The 27,269-nt window shown below is 43.8% G+C and overlaps 1 protein-coding gene across 1 annotated transcript in view; it reads left to right on the forward strand.

Moving 5' to 3' along the window:
- The window catches only part of LOC134354104 (glutamate receptor ionotropic, NMDA 2B-like), a 614,023-nt gene that overhangs the window by 339,557 nt on the left and 247,197 nt on the right, over positions 1-27,269 (forward strand). Inside the window, exon 5 of the mRNA XM_063062883.1 lies at positions 11,645-12,243. Within this exon, the coding sequence (XP_062918953.1) occupies positions 11,645-12,243 (599 nt within the window). The remainder of the gene's footprint in view (positions 1-11,644; positions 12,244-27,269) is intronic.

Consider the following 27,269-nt stretch of genomic DNA (forward strand, 5'->3'; position numbering starts at 1 on the left):
TCTCTCCAACTCAGCACCAACCTCGTGGTTACCAGAGCTGAAGGCTCATTATCGTGACTGCACACAACTAACAGTTGGTCTGTGTGTGGACATTTGATTGCATGTTCAGCAACACACATAATACTGCAGGGACTCTTCCCAAAATGGCTATTGCAAGGGAGCATACTGTAATTTAAGGTAATTGGAGGGAAATACAGGCAGGATGTCAGAGGTAAGCTCTTTACTCAGAGAGTGGTGGGTGTGCAGGGACATTAAAGTAACTCTTGGATAGGTGCATAAATGAGTGAAAAAAAGGAGAACTATGTAGGAGGGAAGGGTTAGATTAATCTTAGAGTAAAATCGTGGGCTGAGGGCCTGTACTCTGTAATATACTATGTCCTGACCAGAACTTCACTCACCCCAACACTGATCTGATTCCACAAACTATGGACTCACTTTCAAGGACTGCAGCTCATCTTCTCCGTATGTATGCATGTACAGTATGCATTTAAAAAAATTATTATAATTTGCACAGTTTGTCTTCTTTTGCACGTTGGTTGTTTATCAGTCTGTGTCTGCGTGTTGTCTTTCATTGATGCTATTGTACTTCCTTGTTCTACTGTGAATGCCTGCAAGAAAATGAATCTCACAGTAGTATCTGGCGACATAAAATTACATTGAACTTTGACCTTTGAACTACGTTCTCTGTCCTCACTCAATGAGCCCGGCAGCATCTATGGAGGGAAGTAAGCAGTCAACATTTTGGGCCGAGGCCCTTCATCAGCGCCGCCCAGATGAAGACTCCCGGTTTGAAGCGTTAACTGTTTCTTCCCCTTCGTAGATGCTGCTCGACCTGCTGAGTCCCTCTGGCATCGTGTGTGTGTGTGTGTGTGTGTGTGTGTGTGTGTGTTGCTGAAGTTTAGGGTTAGAGTTAGCATCTGCAGGATCCCTAGTGTTCAGCTCTCACGAGTCAACGTCTGGTACTGTGAGAAAGAGAGAGAGTCACAGTCAAAGCCTGTTACACCGTCAAGTTTTGATTGATGACTGGAAGTAAACACAGAGAAGGCAGATAAACACTTCTTCTGATAACAGTTTTTCTTCCTAATTTATTGCCTCTTTCCCTTTGCTAAGGAGAGTTAAAGAGTGCCCATCGTTTGGTACTTCTGCGGCATCTTTGATGAGTAAAGACTAACTCCAGGCCCACTCAATATCACAAAATGAAGTAAAGCTGTCACCTCTCCCTGGCTCCCTAGAAGATGAATGGTTAAGCATTGGTATTCTGAGCAACACGCACAAAACGCTGGAGGAAGACAGCAGGTCAGGCAACACGTACGGGAAATGAATATACAGTCGGCGATTTGGGCCGAGGCTCTTCATCCAGATTGGAAAGGAAGGGGGAAGACACGAGGATAAAAAGATGGGGGAGGAGGGGAAGGAGGACAAGCTATAGAAGATGATAGGTGGGTGGAGAAGTAAAGGGCTGGAGAAGAAGGAATCTGATAGGAGAGGAGAATGGACCATGGGAGAAAGGGAAGAAGGAGAGGCACCAGGGGGAGGTGATAAGCAGGTGAGGAGAAGATGTTAGAAGCCAGAGTGCAGGATAGAAGAAGGGGGAAAGGAGAGGGGAAAAATTACTAGAAGCAGAAATTGATGTTCATGCCATCGGGTTGGAGGCTACTTAAGCGGGGCGCAAGGTGTTGCTTGAGGGGCCTCATCATGGCAGAAGAGGAGGCCATGGACCAGCATGTCGGAATGGCAATGGGGATAGGAATTAACATGGTTGGCCACCATGAATTTCCATTTTTAGTGGTTGGAGCAGAGGTGCTTGGTATTCTGATCCCAGGAAGGTGTTGGATGATCCTCAGAGCTTCCCACAATGCTTCTCAACAAAGGAGCTGGTTGTGGATTACAGGAGGAATGGAAACGGGCTAACTCTTATTGACATCAATGGATCTGGGGCTGAGAGGGTGAACAGCTTCAAGTTTCTCTGCATCCACATCACCGAGAGCCTCACGTGGTCTGTACACACCAGCTGTGTGCTGAAAATGGCACAACTGCGCCTCTTTCACCTCAGATGGTTGAGGAAGTTTGGTATGGGCCCCCAAATCCCAAGAACTTTCTACAGGGGAACAACTGAGTGGCTGCATCACTGCCTGGTATGGGAACTGTACCTCCCTTAATGGCAGGACCCTGCAGGGAGTGGTGTGGACAGCCCAGCGCATCTGTAGTTGTGAACTTCCCATGATTCAGGACATTTAGAAGGACAGATGTGTAGGATCACTGGGGACCCAAGCCATCCCAACCACAATCTATTCCAATTGCTACCATCCGGGAAACGGTACCGCAGCATAAAAGCCAGGACCAACAGGTTCCGGGACAGCTTCTTCCACCAGGCCATCAGACTAATGAACTCATGCTGATTTGAGTATACTGTTCCATTTATTATAAATTATTATAAATTACTATGATTGCACATGGCATATTTAGATGGAGACATAACATAAAGATTTTTACTCCTCATGTATGTGAAGGATGTAAGAAGTAAAGCCAATTTAATTCAATTCACCAGAGCAACCTCAGCACGCCAGTCATTTGATGAAAACTTACCGAATGCTCTGTATTGCTCTAACTCGTGCGAGGGCTTCTCCGGAGCTGATTCTGGTTAAATATTCATTGTGACATGTCAGTAATCAGATTTTAGAGTGGTAATCTGCTAATTTACTCCAATGAGGTAATTAATTGCAAAGCAAACCGATTCCAGATAATTTAATTTTCGATGGGGGTTGATACTTTGAAATATTGTGAAATATGACCGTCTGATTCCCATCGGGGAATTGCGAGGCATCCGACTGAAAGTCCCTACAAAGGATTGTGAGGATCACTGGGCTTTCTCTTTCAGCCATCGGAAATATTTATCAGGTGTGCTGCATACACAGAGCCCTTAGCGTGGTCAAGAATCCCTCCTTTTTGTCCAACAACCTATTTGACCCCCTTACCATCAGACAGGAGGTACCGTAGCATTAGGACAAGGACTGTAGGGATGGGAAACAGCTTCTCCCACCAGGCCCTAAGACTACTGAACTCCCTGCCACCACCTGGATCTTATCACTTGTGAAGCGCCAGTAGCATTACACTGTTCTTGCTCTTGAGCTTGTAAGTGCACCCTTTTACTAAATGTCAATCTTCTGGAATATATTTTATTATTTCTTAACTTATTTGTGGTAATATTACTTCATGCGTGAGTTATATGTTCTGCACCTTGCTCTGGAGGAACATTGTCCCATTTGGCAATATACATGAATGACAATAATCTTGAAGTTGAGTGTTCTACACTCTTCAACGTTTAACAATTTTCAGATCTGACTTTAATCTGCCTTGTCTGGTCATAAAGAGAAGTATGGTAGAATCAATATGTTTAATGTTTCACTGATTTCATTGTTCTCCTGTAAATGCCTGCAAGAAAATGAATCTCAGGGTAGTATATGATGACATTTCTGTACTTTGTTAATAAAATTCACTTTGAACTTTTAAAGAACAGGGAGTTCAGAATCAGAATCAGATTTATCACCACCATCTTATATGATGTGAAATCTTCTTATTCCCCTCCCTCCACCTTCTTATTCTGACTTCTTTCCCTGTCTTTTCCAGTCCTGATGAAGAGTCCGGGTCTGAAACGTTGACTGTTCATCCATTTCCATAGATTCTGTCTGACCCGCTGAGTTCCTCCAGCATGTTGTGTGCAAGCTCCTTAAGATTTCCGGCATCTGCAGAATCACTTGTGTTTATGAAGTGAAATTTGTCGTTTTGCGGCATCAAGCTGTTCTCTGTCCTAAAGCAGGCCACTTGATCATTGCTAGCTTGCTATTTCTGACTTGATATGTATGACTGATGAAACCCTCTGAATCTGAGGTAATAACTTTCTCCCTCCATATGCGCTGCCCGACCTGCTGATTATTTCCAGCTTCTGCAGGTCTTTGCTCATTACAGGATATACACCACTGAGCATAAAACACGTTGGACCACCAGGAGTGGCTGAGGTCAGGATTCAGTCAGTAAAAGGGTGTCTTTGCTTTCCAACGGTGAAGCAACTTTCATGACCCTGACCAAACTCAGGTGCCTCACTGACGTGGTTGATGTTGTTTCTTGCTCAAGGTTAGCCTGGAGCTTAAACTGAGACACGGTAATTGACACACCTATTGACAGGAGTTCAGTGATGGCCCAAGTGTAGCTGGAAGGACATAGACATGGAATGAATGGTTGACAGGGCTTTCCTAAGAACTGTACCCAACTAAGAGAAAAAAATAAACGCTAGGCCGACCGGGCCGCAAACTGAAAATTCTCAAACTAACTAAAAACTAAGCTGTCACTGCGGCTCGAAAGCTATAGAGTCGTAGGATCATAGAAAAGTACAGCACAGAAACAGGTGCTTCGAGTTGTCTTGTCTGTGCCAACCTATTTATACTGCCTACTCCCATCAAACTGCACCAGGACCATAGTCCTCCATACCCCGACCATCCATGTACTTTTTCTTAAACGTTGAGATCAATCTCGCCTTCGCAGCTTGTTCCACACTCTCAGGACCCTCTGAGTGAAAAAGTTTCCCCTCATGTTCCCCTTAAACATTTCACCTTTCACCCTCGACCCATGACCTTTAGTTGTAGTCCTACCCAACCTCAGTGGAAAAAATCTGATTGCAATTACCCTATCTATACCCCTCATAATTTTGAAACCTGGAACTAAATTAAATCTGCTCCTTGACCAGTGTCTAGCTAAATCATTAATTTTCTTTCCTGGAATGTGGAATAAGGTAATCAGGGAGCATTGTCATTGCTGTGCTTCTCAATGAAGACTTGACAAGACTGAAACAGAAAGAAGAGGGTTAAATACAATTACAAAGAATCCCTAAATGGCTAGAATCCTCACAAGCGTGACTGCCATCTTCTTTCAGCTGCCCACGTGCGCGAGCAGCCAGACTCTGCGGCAGTGTCCACGGTTGTGACACCTATCACAGCAAGGCAGCTGAAACGTGACTGACATTCCTTTGTCGTTATCAAGACAGTGATTTCCTTGCCTCCATTTTGCTTCCTTCCTAAAGACAGTCTCGTCCTCAAGGCCTAATATATAATGGATGGGTCTGAAAAATATTTAAAGATTAGTTTAATGAGGCCACCCTCAGGGTGGAAGAGCAATACCTCATATTCTGTCTGGGTACCCTCCAACCTGGTGGCATGAATATCGCTAATTCCGGTAAACAATATTCCCCCTTCCCTGCTTGTATTCCCCACTTTGACCTTTTACTTCTTTTCACCTGCCTAATACTTTTCCCTGGGTCCCCTCCTCCTTCCCCGTTTCTCCGATGGTCCACTCTCCTCTGCTATCAGATTCCTTCTTCTCCAGCCCCTGACCTTTCCCTCCCACCTGGCTTCACCCATCACCTTCCAGCTAGCCTCTTCCCCTCACCCCCCCAGTTTTTTATTCTGGCAACTTCCCGCTTCCTTCTCAGTCCTGATGATGAAGGGTCTGAGCCTGAAACATTGACTGTTTACTCTCTTCCATAGATTTTGCCCGACCTGCTGGGTTCCTCCAGCATTTTGTGTGTGCTGCTTTGGATTTCTAGCATCTGCAGTCTTTCTCATGCTTTTAAAAGAAAAAATTAGTTGTACAGTTATTTTAATTTTATTTATTTAGAGGTACAGTGAGTGCAGACAGCAATCCACTAATTTAACACGAGACTGATCACAGGACAAGTTACAATGACAAATTAACCTACTGACCATTACCTCTTTGAACCATGCAGTCACAGGGAGAATATACAAACTCCTTACAGGTGACGTTGGAATTGAATTTCAAACTCCGACACCCCAAGCTGTAATAGCGTTGTGCTGACCAATACACTACCGTGGCACCCCAAATTCTACCAGTCTCTAGGGCATGTCAGGTTTGGAGAAGCATGCATCTTAAAGATCGGAGTTTTAAGCCAATGGCTAAAGGCCTGTGTTTGTGAAGAAAGGCTTCTGTATGAAGTGGGTCATTATCCTGTGAAACTCACTGGCTGAAAATGTGGTGGGGGGGAGGGGGTTGAAGTGAGAAGCTGGGAGATGATAGGTGGAAATGTATACGGGTTGAAGAAGAAGGAATCTGATAGGAGAGGACAGTGGACCATGGGAGATCGGGAAAGAGGAGGGGCACCAGACAGAGGTGATAGGCAGGTGAGGAGACGAGAAGGGGTAAGAGGGGAGCCAGACTGGGGAATGGAAAAAGAGAGGAGGACGAGTGGGAGATAAATTACTGAAATTTAGAGAAATTGATTTTGGTTGCTGCCAAGTTCAAAGTAAAATTTATTATCAGAGTACATACATATCACCACATACCACCCTGAGATTCATTTTCCTGCAGGCATACTCAGCAAATCTATAGAACAGTAACTGTAAACAGGATCAATGGACGACAAACTGTGCAAATACAGATATAAATAAATAGTGATAAATAACAAGCATGAAGTAACAAGATAAAGAGACCATGGGTTGTGGGAACAACAAAAATAGAATGAGTGTAGCTATTCCCTTTTATTCAAGAGCCTGATGGTTGAGGGGTAGTAACTGTTCGTGAACCTGGTGGTGTGAGTCCTGAGGCTCCTGTACCTTCTACCTGATGGCAGCAGTGAGGAAAGAGCATGGCCTGGGTGGTGAGGATCTCTGATGATGGATGCTGCTTCTCTACAGTAACATTTCATGTAGCTGTGCTCAATGGTTGGGAGAGTTTACCTGTGATGTATTGGGCTAAATCCATTAACTTCTGTAGGATTTTCCACTCAAAGGTATAGTATATCCAGCCAGGGTACTTTCCACCACACATCCATCAAAGTTTGCCAGGGTTTTCGACGACGTGCCAAATCCCCGCAGACTCCTGAGGAAGGAGAGTTGGGGTCGTGCTTTCTTTGCATTTGTATTTATACGTTGGGTCCAGGACAGGTCCTCTTAGATAGTTACACCCAGGAATTTAAAGTTATTGACCCTCTCCACCTCTGATCCTCCGATGATTACTGGCTCATGGACCTCTGATTTCCACCTCCTGAAGTCTACAATTAGTTCCTTGATCTTGTTGACATTGAGTGAGAGGTTGTTGTTATGACACCACTCTGCCAGATTGTCAATCTCCCTCCTGTGTGCTGATTCATCACCACCTTAGATGCAGCCCACAACAGTGGTGTCTTCAATAGACTTATACTGCATATGGTGTTGGAGCTGTACTCAGCCCCACAGTCATGGTTGTAAAGCGAGTAGAGCAGGGGGCTAAGTACACATCCCTGCGGTGCTCCTGTGCTGGTGGAGATTGTGGAGCAGATGTTTCTGCCAGTCTGAACTGACTGGGTCTACAGCTGAGAAAATCCAGGATCCAATTGCACAAGGAATTATTGAGACCCAGGTCATGGAGTTTACTGATTAGTTTTGAAGGTACGATGCTGTTAACTGCTGAGCTGTAATCAATGAAGGGCATCCTACTGGAGGCTAGCCAGGTGAAATATAAGGTGTTGGTTCTCCACCCACCTACCTTCCCCCTCACCTGGTTTCACCCATCGCCTTCCCTTCGCCCGTCTTCTTTTTACTGCTTCCCCTTTCCTTTCCAGTCCTGATGATGGGTCTCAGCTCAAAACATCGGCTCTTTATTCCTCTCCATGGATACTGCCTGACCTGCTGAATTCCTCTAGCATTTTGTGTGGGTTGATCTGGATATCCAGTATCTGCAGAATCTCTTGTGTTTTGGGTGTTGAAGTTGAACGTTATGTTGGACTCAGTGTCCAAGAACATCTTAAAAGATCTTAAAGATTAGCTTTATTTCTCACATGTACATCGAAACCTCACAGGTGGCGGGGTGGAGATATATTTTTACCAAAGGAGGTGTAAGGTGCTCCTTCCCTCTGCTAGCCTGCAGGTCACACTTGGGCAAGGTGTAGCACCTGCTTAGTCCCCTATCATGGTCTTGTGAAGCCATGGTAGCAGGTGGCAGATGGTCGTCTGAGCAGTTGGTGCATATCACAAGTCCTGGTTATGTGTCCACTGATGCCAGGCGGACAATCTCTGAAGAGTATTGATAATGGCTGGGGTCACCCGTCTTGTAAAGACACTGCCCAGAAGAAGGCAATGGCAAACTAATTCTGTAGAAAAATTTGCCAAGTACAGTCAAGGTCAAAGACCACGATTGCCCATGTCATACAATATGGCACATAATGATGATGTTATATGATACGGCACATGATGATGATGTCATACAACACGGCACATGATGACGATGACACTGAAACATACGGTGAAAGATGTCATTTTTTTGTGTCAGTGACCAATGCGGTCCGAAGGTCAGCAGAAACAGGAAAAAAATTCTGTTTCTAATCACTATCTGGAATCGAGACTTCCTTTACTGAGTCACTGTGGGGACAAAGGACAAGTACAGGATTGGTTTAGGGTTTCCATATCCTAATGTGAGTTTGCTGGGGGGGTGGGGGAGGTGGGGAGGGTGAGAAGCAAGAGGGCTGCCATGGTAGCCTAGCAGTTAGAGCGACGCTATTACAGCTCAGGGCATCGGAGTTTGGTGTTCAATCCTAGCGTTTTCTGTAAGAAGTTTGTGTGCCCTCCCGATGGAATGCATTAGTTTTCTCCAGGTACTCTGGTTTTCTCCCACAGTGCAAAGATGTATCGGGTAGGTGAATTGGTTGTTGTAAACTGTCCCATGATTAGCTAGGGTTAAATACTCAGTATACAAAATCCAGTTACCTCTTGTGCAATCGACCACGTCTACCTTAGCGTTGTAGCCAGCCCTTTCTGCTTGTTTTTAATTTATTAAAATTATTATCACCTGGTACTTCCTAATTTTAATTTCTAATTTTTAGATTATGAGAACACTCAGTCCTCTTTTATTGTCATTTAGAAATGCATACATGCATTAAGAAATGATACAGTGTTTCTCCAGAGTGATATCACAGAAAACGAGACAGACCAAAGACTAACACTGACGGAACCACATAATTATAACATATAGTTACAGCAGTGCAAAGCAATACCATAATTTGATAAAGAACAGACCATAGGCACAGTAAAAACAAGTCTCAAAGTCCTGAGTCCATCGACTCCCAACTTCCCGATAGCAGGTGGCAAAAGGAAGAAACTCCCTGCCATAAACCTCCAGGCACCGTCAACTTGCCGATACCTTGGAAGCAGCCGACCACAGCCGACACTGAGTCCATCCGTCTGAAAACTCCAAGCTTCCGAGCAGCCTGTCCGATACAGCCTCCCGAGTGCCATCCTCTGCAGAGCGCCTTTGACCTCTCCCCGGCCGCCGAAACATGCAAAGCCGAGGATTTCGGGGCCTTCAGCTCCGGAGATTCTGGTTACCACACAGTAGCAGCGGTAGCAAAGTGGGCATTTCAGAAGTTTTCCAGATGTTCCGCTGTGCTCTCATGTCCGTCTCCATCAAATCAGGATTGTGCACGGTCCCCTACTTGACAGATAACAGATACTCATCACCGGAGAGGCCGCGCGCACTGTTGTTCATTGTGAACTCATGAATTTATCTGTTTTCTGTCATTTAAAAAAAACTCATCTGTGTTAAACGCAGAGTGAGGAACACACGCTGTGCTACTTTTTTAAAAACTCAAATATCTTGCTGTGCTTTTTAAAAAACTTGAACGTCTCGCTGAGCTTTTTTTAACTCGAATATTTTGCTGCGATTCAACAGGTAGGTAGTCATATCAGGTTCATTTTAAACTTCCTCAGTGCTACTGGTATGGTTCATAACTCCAAAACATAAGAACTAATTGAAAGGAAGACAAGGGAGCCGGGAGATAACTTGTGTACGTTCGTTTTTACTTTAAACGTGGCGCGCTTGTGGCAGTGTGATGATGTATGCTATTTGCATACTGTTACATATAACTTGTAATGAATTATTTAAACAAAGAATGCTTAATCAAACAATATATTTACAATATCACTCAAATGTTACTGAAATATTGAATACGGAGCTCAAACATTAACCCTTTCAATCCCGGGATCATAAGAACGTAAGAAATAGGAACAGGAGTCGGGCATCTGGCCCATCGACCCTAAACTGCCATTCAATAAGATCATGGCTGATCTGGCCATGGACTCATCCCCACCTCCCTGCCTTTTCCCCAGCCTCCACTGCTTCATTGAGCAGAAAATTCCACAGATTCACCACTCTTTGGGAAAAGCAGTTCCTCCTCATCTCCGTCCTAAATTTACTCCCCCAAATCTTGAGGCTATGTCCCTTAGTTCTAGTCTCACCTATCAGTGGAAACAACTTCCCTGTCTCTATTCTTTCATAATTCTATATGTTTCTATAAGATCTACTTTCATTCTTCTGAATTCTAGCAAGTACAGTCCCTGGAGACTTAATTGCTCCTCATAGTCTAACCCCCTCATCTCTGGAATCAGCCTGGTGAACCTCTTCTGTACCACCTCCAAACCTAGTACATCCTTCCTCAAGTAAGGAGACCAGAACTGCACGCAGTAGCCCAGTGGCATCACCGGTACCTGGTACAGTTGCAGCATATCCTCCCTGCTCTTAAACTCAGTCCCTCTTGCAACGAAGGCCAACATTCAGTTTGCCTTCTCGATAACCTGCTGCATCTGCGAACCAACCTTTTGCGATCATTCTCGAGAACATCCCCTGAAAGCACATCCTTTCTTAAATAAGGGGCTCATAATACTCCAAGTGAGGTCTGACCAGTGCCTTATAAAGCCTCAGCATAACATCCTTGCTTTTATATTCTAGTCCTCTCGAAATGAATGCTGATGTTGCCTTTGCCTTCCCTGGCACCGACTCAACCTGCCAGATAACCTTCAGGGAATCCTGCTCCAGTACTTCCAAGTCCCCTTGTATGTTGAGAAACTTGTTGTGTTGTGGCAGAGGTGCAATGCAATGCATAAAAACTACTGCAAATAAGAATAATATATCAACTAGGTCAATAAATAAGCAAAAAAAAAAAGAGCTAAATAGCAAAGTAGTGTCCATGGTCTGTTCAGAAGCAGTTCTTGAAACAGTAAATGTGCACCATCTTCTCTCTGATGGTGGCAAGAAGAGGGCAGGTCCTGGGTGATGTGGGGTCCTTCATGGTCCTTTTTCAGGCATCGCCATTTGAAGATGTCCTTGATAGAGGGGAGACTAGTGGCCATGATGGAGATGGCTCTGCAGCTTCTTTCCATCATGCCTTTTGCCTTTTCTTTGGACGGGGGTGGGGGGGGCGGTGGGTGTGGGGACCAATGAAAAGGGGAGGGATGGAAAAGGTTAGAATGCAATCAGAAACACTGAACGATGTTCTGTAGCGGAAGGGAGCGTGTCAGTGCAATAGCTGACATGGTCTCATAAGGCGAACCATAGCATAGCGGTTAGCAAAACGCTATGAAGTCACCAGTTCAATTCCTGCTATGTCTTCTAAGGAGTTTGTGAGCTCTTCCCGAGAATGCGTGGGTTTCCTCCAGGTGCTCTGGTTTCTTCCAGGTGCTGCGGTTTCCTCCCACGTTCCAAGGATGTACAGTGTAGTAGGTTAATTGGTCACTTGGGTATAACTGGGCGGCGTGGGCATTTGGGGACGGAAGGGCCTGTTATAACAAAATTTAAAAAACTAATCCCTCTGCTCTGGTTTGTGTTGTAGGATGACTCATCGATGTTCTTCCAGTTTGGTCCCTCCATTGAGCAGCAGGCCTCAGTGATGCTGAACGTTATGGAAGAGTACGACTGGTACATTTTTTCCATTGTAACAAGTTATTTCCCTGGATACCAGGAGTTTATCAATAAGATCCGAAGCACCATCGAGAACAGTTTTGTTGGTTGGGAGATGGAGGAGGTCATGTCACTGGACATTTCGGTGGATGATCGTGAGACCAAGATCCAAAACCAGCTGAAGAAGTTACAGAGCCCAGTCATCCTCTTGTTTTGCACTAAGGATGAGGCCACTTATATTTTTGAAGTGGCCGAGTCCGTTGGCCTGACGGGCTATGGTTATATCTGGATTGTGCCCAGCACGGTGACTGGGAATACAGACATCATTTTACCAGAGTTCCCGACGGGATTAATTTCTGTTTCCTACGACGAATGGGATTACGGACTCCCGGCCAGGGTCAGGGACGGAGTTGCCATCATCACCACAGCGGCTTCAACCATGCTGGCCGAACACAAGGAGATCATGGAACCCAAGACCAGTTGCTACAGCGTGCAGGAGAGGAGGGCTCACCAATCGAACACCTTGCACAGGTAAGGCGTGATTCTGAATTTCTCACTGTTGACTTGCGAGACGGTGATGCAATTGACATGCATAGGATTCACTTTGGAAAACACAGGAGCACCCTGTGGACACACCTTCCTAAAATGTCTGCATAAAAACGTATTAACCTTTCAAATTTCTGTATAGCTGTTTATTGGCTTGCATTGTGATTTGCTAATGGTCGCTCATTGACGCTAACCACGGTCTCGGGTCTGGCGGTGATGTGTAAAATTGGATGTAGTGACGCAGTGCGTGGAACCACAGACTATAACTGAACTATACCATAAAGTTTTTGTACCGTATCCTCTGGCTGTAATTGAACTGCGCCGTAAGGTTTGCTCCGGTGAGAAGGGTGCAATATTACAACCTGGGTCGTTCTTTGTAGAAGTGTGGCCGGCATTGCAATCCTGTTATTGCCATCATTTCACTAGCATAAGGAAATACACAGCCTTGGAGACCTGCATTATGTTGGACCTGTTTACAGCCAATGCCACAAAATTTCATTCCCTCGACTAGAACTTGCTGCATTAGCAGAAAAGGACGATGTACTGGGGGTAGGTGTGTGGCGTGTGGCCAGGTGGTTAAGGTGTTGGACTAGTGATCTGAAGGTCGTGAGATCGAGCCCCAGCCGAGGCACTGTATTGTGTCCTTGAGCAAGGCACTTAGTCCACCCAGCTGAAAATGGGTACCGGCAAAATGCTGGGGGTTAACCTCGCGATAGACTGGCGTCCTATCTGGGGGGCGGGCGTGGAGTCTCGTACTCAGTCGCTTCACGCCACTGAAACCGGCATAAGCACCGGCCTGATGAGCCTATAAGGCGGGTGGGTGGGAGACTTGCGATGCATTTAAGTTACAACGTGGGATCAATCTTCCTTTAAGCCCATCACCTCTTACCAGGGGCATAGGCTGCCAACAGGAGCTTGCCAGAGTCCTCTGTCCTGGGCCAGTATTTCAAATTGTCCCCAGGTATAGCTCACCTTCGAAGATCCAGCCCCTTGCAGGGAAGAGGTCTTTGGCGTTTCTGTAGCCCTGGGTTTTTGCGGGATGAAGTTGTGAACCCAATGCCCAACTCTCCTTCTTTCGGAGCCGGGCTTGGGGCCATCCATGGCGGAGTTATTGGAGTAGTAGTAGTAATAATAATAATAATAATAATAATAATAACAACTCATTTATAGCTCTTCTCATCCAGGCGATGTAGTTCAAAGTACATTACAATGGGATAAAATGCAAACATGAAAATAAAAGACAGAAAGATATTAATTAAAAGCCTGGTTAAATAAATAGATTTTGAGCTGGCGTTTAAAAGTGTCAACTGAGTCTGGATCCTTTATTGTTTTAGGTATTGAATTGCGCAGTTTAATTTAAAAAAAAGACGACCTGCCAATTAATCATTCATTAAATCTGTGTCAGTGTTAATTCTGCATGGAATCAAAGAGTTCGAATCATGTTTAGTAACTGTTCCTTTATCCTTTCTGCCCCTTTCCTTCACCCCCTTATCCAATCTAATTCTGAATGTTGACTTTGCTTCTATTTTAAGTGAACTCACACCTCTCCGAGCAAAGACATTATCCAGCCCTCAGGTCTATATATTTAATCTCGTACCACTGAACTGTGGATATTGAGTCCTCAATTAATCCTTCTAATCTGTCTCATCCTTTCATGCTTTTAAACATTCCCAGCAATATTCCACCAAGAGCGTGCAACATTTTAATAAAGACTGACTCAATATTCCAAGTCTCTCTTTATATTGGAAGACTATTTTATCAGTCTGCAATGACAGTGGGGCTGTTCAGTACTCTCTTGAAAATATGAAGATCTTATTAAGATTCTGTAGAATATGTGTGGTTCCCCCCACCCCACTCTCTAGCATACAAATGGTAAGAGTTAACCAAGACTGAGATACTTTCCTAAATAATTGGTTTCATTAATATTATAATATGATGGTTTGCAGATAATGTTGCTGACGACTTTATCTGGGAACACAGCCCAGAAGCAAGGGTGATTAACTTCTAGTTGAGAGAATGTGTTTAATTGTTGAGATCGACTTTGAACTGATTCTGTTAAAAAGCTATATTTTATAACTCTTCATTGCTGACAGAATAAGCTATTTATAGTTTCGAATTCTCTCATTATTTAAGAATATAGTTTTCTTTATTATGGTTTGCTGACCTCTTTTGAAATTCTGACCAATCTTGAATGCAGCAGTTAATCGTCTCTTTTTGTATTCTTTATTCTTAAGCAATAACTTTATCCACAAAACCTTTAAAGTGTGGTTACGTTTACCAGTTGGCTGACACGCCTTGTGATGATGGTCAATTTAGAATTAATTAAATTCTGATTTCCTATCAATATTTCTAGCTTTACAAAGAGGCATTAAAACCTCATTAAGTTAATGTATCAATTTTTTTCTGTAGATTCAATGTTGGCAAGCGCTATAACCAGTAAAAACAGATTCTAAAATTTGCTTCAAATACATAAAATTATTGCTCACGTCCAAATCCGAAATGTGAACAGAACCTGCCGGAAATGATCTGGAGGTCGGGCAGGATTTTGTGGAGAGAGAAAACGTTGAAGGTTGATGCCATTTCATCTGGATTTTTAACTTAGCAAATCAGAAATAAAACGGTTTTGGTAATAAGATAGCGGCGAGGGTCACTTGACGGATAAACTGTATTTTATTTAAGTGCAGCCTTGGTGATTTATAGGTAACATTCTAAAATTCAGCTCGTTTTTGCAGGAAAAAAACGAAACTGAGTTGTTCATGGTCTGGTAAGAGTCACATATTACATCAAGAGCGCAGTAGGACGGGAGTTTATAATTTCAAATTTGCAATTTCGAAGGGGTGACTGAGAAAGCGATCTTTGATGGCACAAATGTAACCTAGTCAAGGATCAGGTGGGATGATCGATCCAGGAAATATTTTAATTTAAGGGAAACAAACACATCACACAGAAATTAAATCATTGCTACGCGTGCTGTGGTGTGCTCTTATGGCATTAGCTGCCCCTTCAGGCCCTTGTCTAAAAGGAAGATTCAGAAACTCTAATCAGACCTAGTGTGTTGACTACGTTAGCAGGGAAACAAAGGCATTTCGTGTCCGCTGTATCTGTTGTTGCATTTTTACTTTTCGTGAGTCAGAAAGGAGCTCGCATTGCAGGCAAGGAACGCACAATTAAAAAGTAATTCTATTTGTCGAAGCTCTGTTGCTGTTGTGATTTTCCCGATCTGATCTTAAAAGGATCAATTCCGCCATTCTGCAGTCGTTAATGGCACATGTTCATACCCAGAGCGCATTGCGCAAGAGAATACGCCCAATATGTCTTGGCGGCAACCTGCACACTGCTGCATGGGTGCTCTGTCCTCGGAGGAAGCAGCACAGCAACAGCAGTGCAGTCGATATACTGATTACCGAATGCAGGTAGTTTAACCACATGTGCAGCAAATGGTCCTGATTGAAATGACCGTTTGTTAGTTTATAGGGCATGAAACATTTTTGGCGTTGGTTTAAATCCAATACTTACCGGGAAATATAATAATAATATCAGGATTTGCAAAACGAGTGCATTTACTGACTTGAGTTTTGTCATTCAGCAGCTCGTGTTGATCATTTTCTATTAAAGGTTGACGTACCAATAGACATAATTATAATGTCATAACAAGGTTTGAGATTATTCAGTAAATTTGCTCAAGCGAAATAAAGGTTTTATTTCTGAGGCTGTTTATGCATTTAAGGGGCAAAATTGCGGTGTCGCGGGGATGACTTTCGCTGCGATGTGTTTGGATAGACATCGGCGTTTGACCAATGACCGAGGAGAAGGCGGGACAGTCGACTCATTCCTGACCAATTGGATGGTTAATTTACCGTTACGTTTTCTACTTCGATATCGGAATGTTAATATTTCTACCCTTAATATAATAACTTCTAGCACAAGCAGAACTGCTTTGAAATTTGGTTGATGGAGTCAAGAAATCCGGGCAACTTGGCCCTATCCTGTAGTAACCCTTTCAGGATGAACCTTCAGATGGTTTGAGGGTTGGTGAATGGCTATGAACGTTGACATCGGGGAATACACATTGCTTTGAATTGGTGCAGCCTAGTTAAATGACTAATCTTTAATCATGAAACATAATGTCGTTATTTTAAGTTCTCGATCCAAACATGTCACAGTATCTCTTTCCAATATTCAGTATGATTGTGGAAGCTCCCCGAATGAAGAGCCGGTGTCTCGATGCAAACGGACACGGAGGAAAATACTTTGTATTGGGATTTTATTCTATGCCTTTTTTAGTTGTTGTTTTATGTTCCAAAGACGGATATGGACTGCAACCATGGAACCCAGAGTGACAGATGAATTTATCTCTTCCCTGTGGCACTGTCGTTTGTAACCGGCTGACCTTAGCAAGAACAGTGCATTAATCGTAGAACACAATGGCGGATCTTCCTACCCAGAATGCAGCGCGTGAAAGAAAGTGCTCTTCTTTTGTAGCGTAAACCGGCATATCCGCAGTGGTTCTTTGTCTCGGAAACACGCAGCAGGTAAACGTGTTCGAGATTGTTGAATGTCATTTACTGTACACACGTGTAACGAGAACGAAATAATCGTTACTCTGGATCCGATACAGCTCAAAAAACACAGAAGAAAAAGAGCTCAGTAATAAAAACCCACACAATAAATATGAATACATAGATTGATTGTACGTCCATAAAGCGACACTGGGCTGTACATAAGGTGACTGACGGGAAATAATAAAGTAGTGGTGGAGTCAGTGGGTGGAGGTGTTGATCACCCTTACTGTTTGGGGAAAGGAACTGTTTTTGACTCTGGTGGTCCTGGTGTGGATGTGACATCCCACCCTGCAAAAACTCATTTCAGGGAGGTAGCACCTCGCCCCCCCCCCACCCCCGTCGATCTCCAAGGGTGTATGTAATACTTCGTTTAGTGATTTTGTCTAATCTGTAAACCAAGTTTGGTATATGCAGAAAATGTGACATTAAGATATGTACTTATATTGTATTATCATGTTTATTCTATTACAACTTTAAGCAAGTCTACAGGGAGTTTGGCCTCATCATGTAGGACATCAACAGAGTAGCTCCTCAGCAGCTAGCCAGCTAGTTTAAATAACGTTAGCTATGCTAATGAACGAATGACACCCGTTAAACTCACCTCAACACGCCTTTTACATTTTAACCCACCATGGGCAATAGAAAAGTCACTGTTGCAAACAGTGCAGCGAGCAACACTGTCATTATTTTTGAGGTCGACTGTAAAGCCCGCCCACAGAGAAAACTGATAGGTCCAATCAGGATGCTCACTCTCGCTCTCCCTCGCCCTCTCAAAAAAAATCGATTTCCGGGATATTGTATATAATTTCCGGGCGTCAGGGAGCCGCTATCAATATGCGGGAGACTCCCAGAACTTACGGGAGAGCTGGGATGTCTGCATAGCATCCTCGCTGATGGGAATGGGACAAACAGTCCATGAGCAGGGTGTGTGGGATCTTTCAGGATGTTGCTGGCCCTGATTAAACTGACGTTTCACAAAATGTGCAGCAAGGGATACTGATGGCATGCAATATTACACCAGTAAAAAGTGAGGTACCTCACTTTTTTAATATACATTATTTTTGTTTTTGCACGATTTTTAATCTATTCAATATATGTATGCTATAATTGATTTACATTTTATTTAATATTATATTTTCTTCTATATTATGTATTGCATTGAACTGCTAAATTAACAAATTTCATGACACATGCCGGTGATAATAAACCTGATTTTGATTCTGTAACCCCAGATAAGGCCTGGTCTTGGGCACATTTTAAATCATACACAGCTATTCAAGCCTGTGAATGGAATAAGTTATTTTGCAATATTCAGCAATCACGGACAAGGTGTCAGCTGAAATTTTGCTTATTAAAATCTAAAAACAAATTCAGTGAGTAAGTTCATAATTTAGTTTCATTAGAAGGTACTGCATTTCAAAACTTGTAAAATTATGGAAAGTTAAATTTTCTTTGTTGATGGTGTGTGTGTGTTGGGGGGGTGGGGGTGGAGACAGAGGTGGAGGAGGTAGCATTTTTCAAGGCACAGATTTTTGCTTGGAGCAAGCATTTTGAAAATGTCTGTACTGCAGCAGTTTCGCTGATAGCCAACCGTTAACCACCCGAAGCCTCTGAAAGTGACTGAGTCTACGAAAGCACCACGTGCACAGAGAAAAGCTGCAGAACCTTTCCAGGAGCTGTTCTGTCAAAATCCGACTGGCAAATTACCAAGTCGTTAACCTTGCTACTTTTCTTTCATAGCCAGTACAAATGGGAACATCATTTTGCAGTGGGCGAGTTTGCTCAGCACAATAGGAGAATCAGGTAATATTACACTTGATTCAGATCGAGGTATCTTTACACAACAACATTGAATTAGACTTTTTGATGCAATTAAGATATTGGCGCTGCTGCTAGTATAGAGGAATAAAAGACTAATTACGGATCCAAATCGGGAAGTGAATGGGTAGATTTAGACTCTATGAGTGGCTTTGCAATATCAAAGAATGAAATGGAAAGCGATCTCGGCAAGGAACCAACCATGGAACAGCAGAAGGATAGTAAACTAAAAACCAAAATAGTAGACAACTTTTGGAGGGCTATGATTAATACAAAGTTCCTTTACAGGTATCAACTCGGGCATCTTGTACATAAATGTAAACAAATTAAGGCAAGTTCAAAGTACATTTATTATGAAAGAATGTATAAATTGTACAACCTTGAGATTTGTCTGCTTACAGGCAGCCACAAAGCAAGAAACCTGAAAGAACCCAATTAAAGGAAAAAAAAAGAATAAAAGACCAACAGCCCATGTGCAAGAGAAAGAAAGAAAAAGTAAATTTATTATCAAACTATATACACATGTGCAACCTTGAGGTACATTTTCTTGCGACAAAACACAGAAATACAGTAGAAACCGCACTTAACAAAGACCTTGTTTACCTGAAGGAGAAATCGATAGTTGTGCTATAAGGTTGGAAGTTATCCAGATGGAGTATAAGGCATTGTGTCTCCACCCTGAGAGTGAGCCCGCGGGCCGCCTCGACCCCGAGGGTGAGCCCGCGGGCCGCGGAGACCCCGAGGGTGAGCCCGTGGGTCGCGGAGACCCCGAGGGTGAGCCCGCGGGCCACGGAGTCAGTTCAGCGCCGAAGTGAGTGAAACTTGTCCAGGATGCCGATAGCTGCAGGGCCACAACTGCTCCCGAACCTGGCGGCGTGGGACCCAAGACTCTTGCACCTCCTGCACGATGGCCGCCCGGTGGTGCATTCATTAAAAATAGAAGCTCTATGGAGCAATTTCAAATGAGCTCTGTTGTAAACTCTGCCTCTGTCCTCACAGCACTCCCCCACCCCCCCATTTTCTCCCCCAACCCCGACCTCACTTCTTCAGCCTTATGGGGGAGTCAAATGCAAACCAGGTATATCTGCTTTCACTGCCTCACATCACATGTTCTTGAGGTAGTGCCACGGTTACTGCAGAGTCCTTGATTGAGACCAAAGTTGGAACCCCACAATGTCTGCTGTGGAATTCAGGTGAATAACCTGGAAAATGAGTGTAAAAACTAGCCTGGTTTCCTTCTTTAAGTGAAGAATTCTGCTTTCACCTCAAGGACGAGCTTCTTCCCCTCTGCCATCAGATTTCTGAATGGACAATGAAGCCATGAACACTTCCTCACTAATTCTCCCCTCTCTTTTTACACTACTGGTTTAACTTAATCTTATATATATATTTTGTAATTTATAGTTTTTATTATTATGTATTGCAATGTCCCTGTAGCCGCAAAACAACAAATTCCATGACATATGCCAACGATTTTAAGCCTGATTCTGATTTCCTTATCCAACCTGTTCTAGAACGACCGGGGGTGTTTGGCTGTGAAATGGCAGAAAGCCACTTGGTTCAAGGTCAGCTAGGAATAGAACAAATGCTAGACCAGCCAGCGATGCCAGTTTCTGGAAAGGGATTGGATTCTTTTGAATTTTTAGATGACCATTAACTGTGCTGTATGCCTAAGCCCTTTCATCGTGTGCTTAAACCTGGCCAAGGAAATGAAACAGCACGAGTCATGAAATTCTGCTGGAGTCTGACCACTTTGAGAATACGCTCACTGGCCACTTTGACAGGTTATCCTGTGCCTAATAGAGTGGCCACTGAGTGTACGTTCGAGGTCTTCTGCTGCTGTAGCCCATCCACTTCAAGGTTCAACATGTGTGTTGAGAGATGCTCTTCTGCCCACCATTATTGTAACGTGTGGTTATTTGAGTTACTTTTGTTTTCCTGTCAGCTTGAACCAGTCTGGCCATTCTCCTCTGACCTCTCATTAACAAGACGTTTTTGCCCACAGAACTGCTGCTCACTGTTTTTTTGTATTTTGCACCATTCTCTGTAAACTCTAGAGCAGGGGTTCCCAGCCTGGGGTCCATGGCATAACAAAAGGTTGGGAACCCTTGCCCCAGAGACTGTTGTGTGTGAAAAATCTCAGGAGATCAGCAGTTTCTGAGATACTCAAACCACCCCATCTGGCACCAACAGTCATTCCATGGTAATGGTCATTTAGATCACATTCCTTCCCCATTCTGATGTTTGGTCTGAACAACAACTGAAACCTCTTGACCATGTCTGCATGCTTTTCTGCATTGAGTTGCTGCCACATGATTGGCTGATTCGATATTTGCATTAACGAGCAGATGTACCAAATAAAGTGGCCATTTGAATGCATAGGTTACTGCTGTTCAGCAAGGCACAGTGAAAATGCCCAATTGCTGGAGGCTCTACTGCGAGGAGACAGAGTCGAAACAATTTTTTTTTCCTCTGAGTTATGAGTTCTTGGCACTCTGCTCCTCAGAAGCTGTTAAAAGCAGAGCCTTCTATATGTTTAAGAGAGAGACTGATAGATTCTTGATAAGTAAGGGAGTGAGAGATTGGAGACATGCGAGACCTGCAGATGCTATAACCTGGAGCAAAAAGCAAACTGCTGGAAGAACTCAGCAGGTCAGGCAGCATCTGTGGAGGGAAATGGACAGTCCGTGTTTCAGGTCGAGGTTCTTCATCTGGACTAGAAGGTTCAAAGTAAGTTTATTATCAAGGTACATATATATCACCATATACAACCCTGAAATTTATTTTCTTGTGGGCATTCACAATAAATACAAAGAAACCCAATTGAATCATTGAAAGACTACAAACAACCAATTTTCAAAAGACAACAAGCTGTGCAAATATAAAAAGAAAAATAATAGTAATAAATAAATAAGCCTTAAATACAAAGAACGTGAGATGAAGAGTCCTCAAAAATGAGTCCATAGGTTGTGAGAACAGTTCAGTGATAGGGTGAGTAAAGTTGAGGGAAGTTATCCCCTCTGGTTCAGGAGCCTGATGGTTGTGGGGTAATAACTATTCCTGGACCTGGTGGTGCAGGTCCTGAGGCTCTTGTACCTTCTTCTTGATGTCAGCAGTGAGAAGAGAGCAGGGCTTGAGTGGTGGGGGCCCTTGATGATGGATGCTAATGAAGGGGTAATAACTGGGAGAGTGAGGGGTGAAGTCACAGTCAGATCAGGCAGGATCTTACCAAATGGTACACCAAGCTTAGTGGTGGGTGCGTTTGTATGTAAGAGTTGGAAGTGAAAACCTTGGGCATTTCTTGCCTTGACAGATGGTGACTGAGACATAATCCTATTTCAAACTCCGTTGGGAGTGGGAGAAGGAGGTGAGAGGTGGGGGGGATCTGAATTCAGTGATCGGGAAGATGTTGGAGTCCATTATTAAGGACCTAAAGCTTCTGTACCTTCTGCCTGATGGTGGTAGCAGGTAGAGAGCATGGCCTGGATGGTGCAGTTCTTTGATAATGGATGCTGCTTTCTTCTGGCAGCGTTCCACATAAATGTGCTTAATGGTGGGGAGGGCTTTGCCTGTGATGGACTGGGCTGTATCCACCACTTCCTGTCACTGTTCCTGGGCAACCTGTTTCCGTACCAGGCCGTGATGCAGCCAGTCAGGGTACTATTCACTGTGCACCTATAGACGTTTGTCAAAGGCATGCCGAAATCTACAAAAACAAAAGTAAACTTGGATCTGATACTAACCCTTAGTAAGTCTTGGGCCAGGGCACAGGATTTGTATTTTAAGGTTGTTTAAGGCACCCGAACCAATGCAGTCAACTTGTTCACCTCAACTCTGAATTGACTCTACAACCTACAGAATCACTTTTAAGACCTCTACGACTCATGTTTTCAAATAAGGAGGGAGGAGAAGATGGCGACGCGACGCAGTGGGCGCAGCCTCTCCGGTGAAATGATATCGTATTTGTTAAATAGGGGCCATGCACAATTCTGATTTGATGGAGACAGCCGTGAGAGCACGGAGAAGCATCTGGAGTAACTTCTAAAATGCCCGGTTCGCTGCCGCTGCTACTGTGCGATCGAGAATCTCCGGAGGGGAAGGCCCCAAAATCCTCGGCTTTGCCTGCTGCTGACAGCCAGGGCCGGGGTCGAAGTGTTCAGCGGAGATGGTGCTCAGTACTCGGTGTCAGAGCTCGAAGTTTTCGGATGACTCAGAGTTGGACTGTGGTCGGGTATGGCAGGGAGAGTTTTCTTCCTTCTCCCGTCTGCATGAGATGATGGGACTTTTGAGAGACTTGGAACTTTTTTACCGTGCTAAATGGCCTGTTCTTCATCAAGTTACGGTATTGCTTGCTCTGTTGTAACTATATGTTATAATTACGTGGTTTTTGTCAGTTTTTCAGTCTTGGTCTGTCCTGTGTTTCTGTGATATCACACCGGAGGAATATTGTATCATTTCTTAATGCATGCATTACTAAATGACAATAAAAGAGGCCTGAGTGTCCTCATAATCTAATCTAATTTATTTAATTTGCACAATTTGTCTTTTGCAAACTGTTTTATTTTTGCCAGTCTTCGTTTATGTATAGTTATTTTCATAAATTCTATTGTAGTTCTTTATTCTCCTGTTAACGTCTGCATGAGAATGAATGGTGACAGTCACCTGGGATATGCCCTCTTCTCATTGTGACTATCAATGAGGATTAATGGAGCCTGAAGACTCACACTCAACGTTTCAGGAACAGCTTTTCCCCGTCCACCAGCAGACTTCTGAATGGACAATAAATGCATGAACACTACCTCAGTATTTTTCCCCTCTCTTTTAGCACTATTTATTTAATTTAATCAAATTCACTACCCAGTGGCACTGTAGAGTAGTGGTCAGCACAGTGCTTTACAATACAGGAGTTTTACGTTCTCCCTGTGACTGCTTGGGTTTCCTTCATGTGCTCCGATTTCTTCCAACAATCCAAAGATGTATTAGTTGGTAGGTTAGTTGGTCATTGTAAATTGTTTCGTGGTTAGGCTAGGGTTAAATCGGGGATTGCTGGGCGGTGTTCCTTCGAAGGGCCGGAAGGGCCTATTCCGTGCTGTATCATACTAAAGAAATAAATACGTATTTATTGTAATTTACAGTTTTTATTACAATGTGCTACTGTCACGTAACAATGGATTTCATGACATATGCCAGTGATGTTAAACCGGATACTGAAAGTTTATTTGTGCAAGAAACAAAAAGCCCGCACCTTCTCCGTGAGCTCTCTCGTGGTCTCCTGGCCTGACAGGAAAGCCCACACCTTCTCTGTAAGCTCTCCTGTGATCTCCTGGCCTGACAGGAAAGCCCACACCTTCTCCGTGAGCTCTCTCGTGGTCTCCTGGCCTGACAGGAAAGCCCACACCTTCTCTGTAAGCTCTCCTGTGATCTCCTGGCCTGACAGGAAAGCCCACCCCTTCTCCGTGAGCTCTCTCGTGGTCTTCTGACCTGACAGGGAAGTCATAGCAAGCGTCTTCATTGAACATGAGTTTTTTAACATGAGTCTGTATCCAATTCAACACACTCAAAATGCTGGAGGAACTCAGCAGGTCAGGCAGCATCTATAGAAATGAATAAACAGTTGTAGATTTGGGGTGAGACCCTTCTCCAGAACTGGAAAGGAAGGGGAAGGATGCCAGAATAAAAAGATGGGGGGAAGGGAAGGAGGCTGGCTGGAAGGTGGTAGGTGAAGCTAAGTGGGTGGGAAAGACTGGAGAAGGTAGGAGAGGAGAGTGGACCATAGGAAAAAGGGAAGGAGGAGGGCACCCAGGGGGAGGTGATAGGTAGGTGAGAAGAGGTAAGAGGGCAGAATAGAAGAAGAGGATGGGGGGAGGGAATTTTTTTTTAGCAGAAGGAGAAATCGATGTTCATACCATCAGGCTGGAGGCTGCCCAGACGGAATATAAGGTGTTGCTCCTCCACCCTGAGGGTGGCCTCACCTTGGCACAACAACTCATCTTGGACTGACCTGTTGGAACGGGAATGTCTGTATCCAGTAAATGTCACCGTGACCTGGCATGAGTACAGAAAGCAAGACTCTGCTTTGAGTGGGCTACGAAGAGCAGCAGGGTCTCGGTGCACCAGGTCTGCTATTACCTCAGCCCATGCCAACAGCCACGTGCCGGTTTCTGTCAGTCTGCTAGAGTTTATCTTGCTCCCTAAATCCAAAGAGAAATTGCTGCTGGGCATCAAAAGTCTCAGCCAGATGCAGCTTGTGAGAAGTTGAGTAACGGACAGAATTTGGAACAGTCCGCGGCTCCTGTGTTTACCAGCAATGCTTCAGTAATTATACAGCTCATCAAGCAGCACTAATGTCCAACGAATGCTGGAAGCACACAACGCGTGCTTTTATTATAAACACAAGCGGTTCTGCAGATGTCGGAAATCCAGAGTAACATGTACAAGATGCTGGAAAAACTCAGCAAGTCAGGCAGCATAAAAAAGTCGATGCTTGGGGCCGACGGCCAACAAAGAGTCTCGGCCTGAAGCGGGAGACTCTTTATTGCTCTCTATAGACGTTGTCCGGCCTGCTGAGAGTTTCTCTGGCATCTCTCTACTGTTTCTGCCTGTGTGTCTCTGTCTCTCTCACACACATGTCCCTGATGCTCATAAGTTGTTGAACCTGCTCCAGTTAATGCAGCCTTAACCCCTCCTGCTGTTCCCAGCAATGATCTATTCCACCCTTGGCAACCTTTGCAGATGCTGGAAATCCAGGGCAACGCACACAAGATGTTGGAGCAACTCAGCAGGGTCAGACAGCATCTATGGAAATGAATAAGCAGTTGATATTTCAGGCCGAATCCCTTCATCGGGACTGGAAAGGGAGGGGGAGGGAGCCAGAATAAGAAGGTGGGGGGAGGTGAATAAGAAGATTCCACATCAGAAAAGGTGGTGCTGCATCACGGCCTGATATGGCGACAGCAACGCCCCAAAAAAGAAAAGCCTCGCAGTGGAGCTAGCCCAGTCCATCACAAGAAAAGCCCTCCCCACCATCGAGCACATCTGCATGGCGTGCTGCCACAGGAAAGCAGCATTCTTCATCAAAATTCCCGCATCATGGGCCATGCTCTCTTCTCGCTGCTGCCATCAGGAAGAAGGTCCCACACCACCAGGTTCACGAACAGTTATTATCCCTCAACCATCAGGCTCCTGAACCAGCACGGATGACTCACCTCAACACTGAACTGATACCACAACTACAAGGTCACTTTCAAGGTCTCTACAACCCATGTTTTTGATATTGTTTATTTATTATTATTATTATTATTGTAATAATAATAGAATAATATTCAAGAACAGCCACCACCCCACAATCATCAGGCTCTTGAACAAAAGGGGATAACTACACTCCTTTGTCCATCCATTGAGACGTTTCCGGTGATCTCACGTTAAGGACTCTTTATCGTCAGATGGTTCTGGGTTTATGGATTGGACTATTGTGTTTATGCACTGTGGACATTTTTCAGACTTACAGTTTTTATATTCTGCTGTTTTTTTTTAAAATCGCCCATTCCTTTTCCATTTTGTCGTGTGAGGGGAGGTTATTTGGGGATTGATGTTCTGTTAATTTTTGTGTTGGGGGAGTGGTTGTTTTTTGGGGGTTGATGTTTCTGTTCCATTTTGTGCGGGGAGGGTTTTTTTGGGGGCGGGTTGATTATTGGGATAACGTTCCTTTTTTCTATGATGGGGATGGGGTGGGTTTAATGTTTCTCTGTTCTGATCGACTTTCATGTTCTTTCTTTGTTTCATGGCTATCTGGAGAATGCAAATTTCAGAGTTGCATATGGTTACAAGCTTTGATAATAAATGAACCTTTGAACCTTTAAACCTTTATCTCATGCTCTTGTTATTTATTGCTATTTATTTATATTTGCATTTGCACAGTTTGTTGTCTTCTGCATTCCGGTTGATCTTTCATTGATCGTTAATCAATGAAAATTCTTTCTTTCTTTCTTTTTCAATCTTTTTATTAAACAATGAAAATTGAAAATAATTACTATTTTATGGGTTTGCTGAGTATGCCCACAGGAAAATGAATCTTAGGGTTGTATATAGTGACATATATGTACTTTGATAATAAAATTTACTTTGAACTTTGAACATTTTTGAACTTTGTATTTTTACTTTTCTCTCAGCTTAAGTTGGTAAAGTCTAAGTTACGGGCATAGCCAAGCACACTCATTTCTCAATTGCTAGGAACTTTTGGACCATTCTGGTGGTGTTTAGTATTGTGGCTTTCTGAAGATTTACATCAATATTGCTGTGTAGCCCTAATTGTTTAATACATTATGTAGTGCCTTTGGGATGATACCAATTCTAGATATTACTATTGGGATAATGTTTACCCTGTTCATGTTCCATAGTCTTTCAATTTCCTCTTTCAATTCAGCATATTTCTGGTGTTTTTTACTTATTGATTTCTGTATGTTATGTGTGTTTGGAATGGCTACACTTATTAAGTAAGTTGATCTTGTGTGTTCTGTAATATTAAACATGAACAGTAATTATGGATTGTCCTATCTGTAATAATGGCTCGGTCGTAATATAATTTGCGGGACTCTGACTGTAAAACCGCATCAGGCTTCGGGAGAATGGCTG

Source organism: Mobula hypostoma, chromosome 11, assembly GCF_963921235.1.
Source record: "Mobula hypostoma chromosome 11, sMobHyp1.1, whole genome shotgun sequence".
Lineage (NCBI taxonomy): Eukaryota > Metazoa > Chordata > Chondrichthyes > Myliobatiformes > Myliobatidae > Mobula > Mobula hypostoma.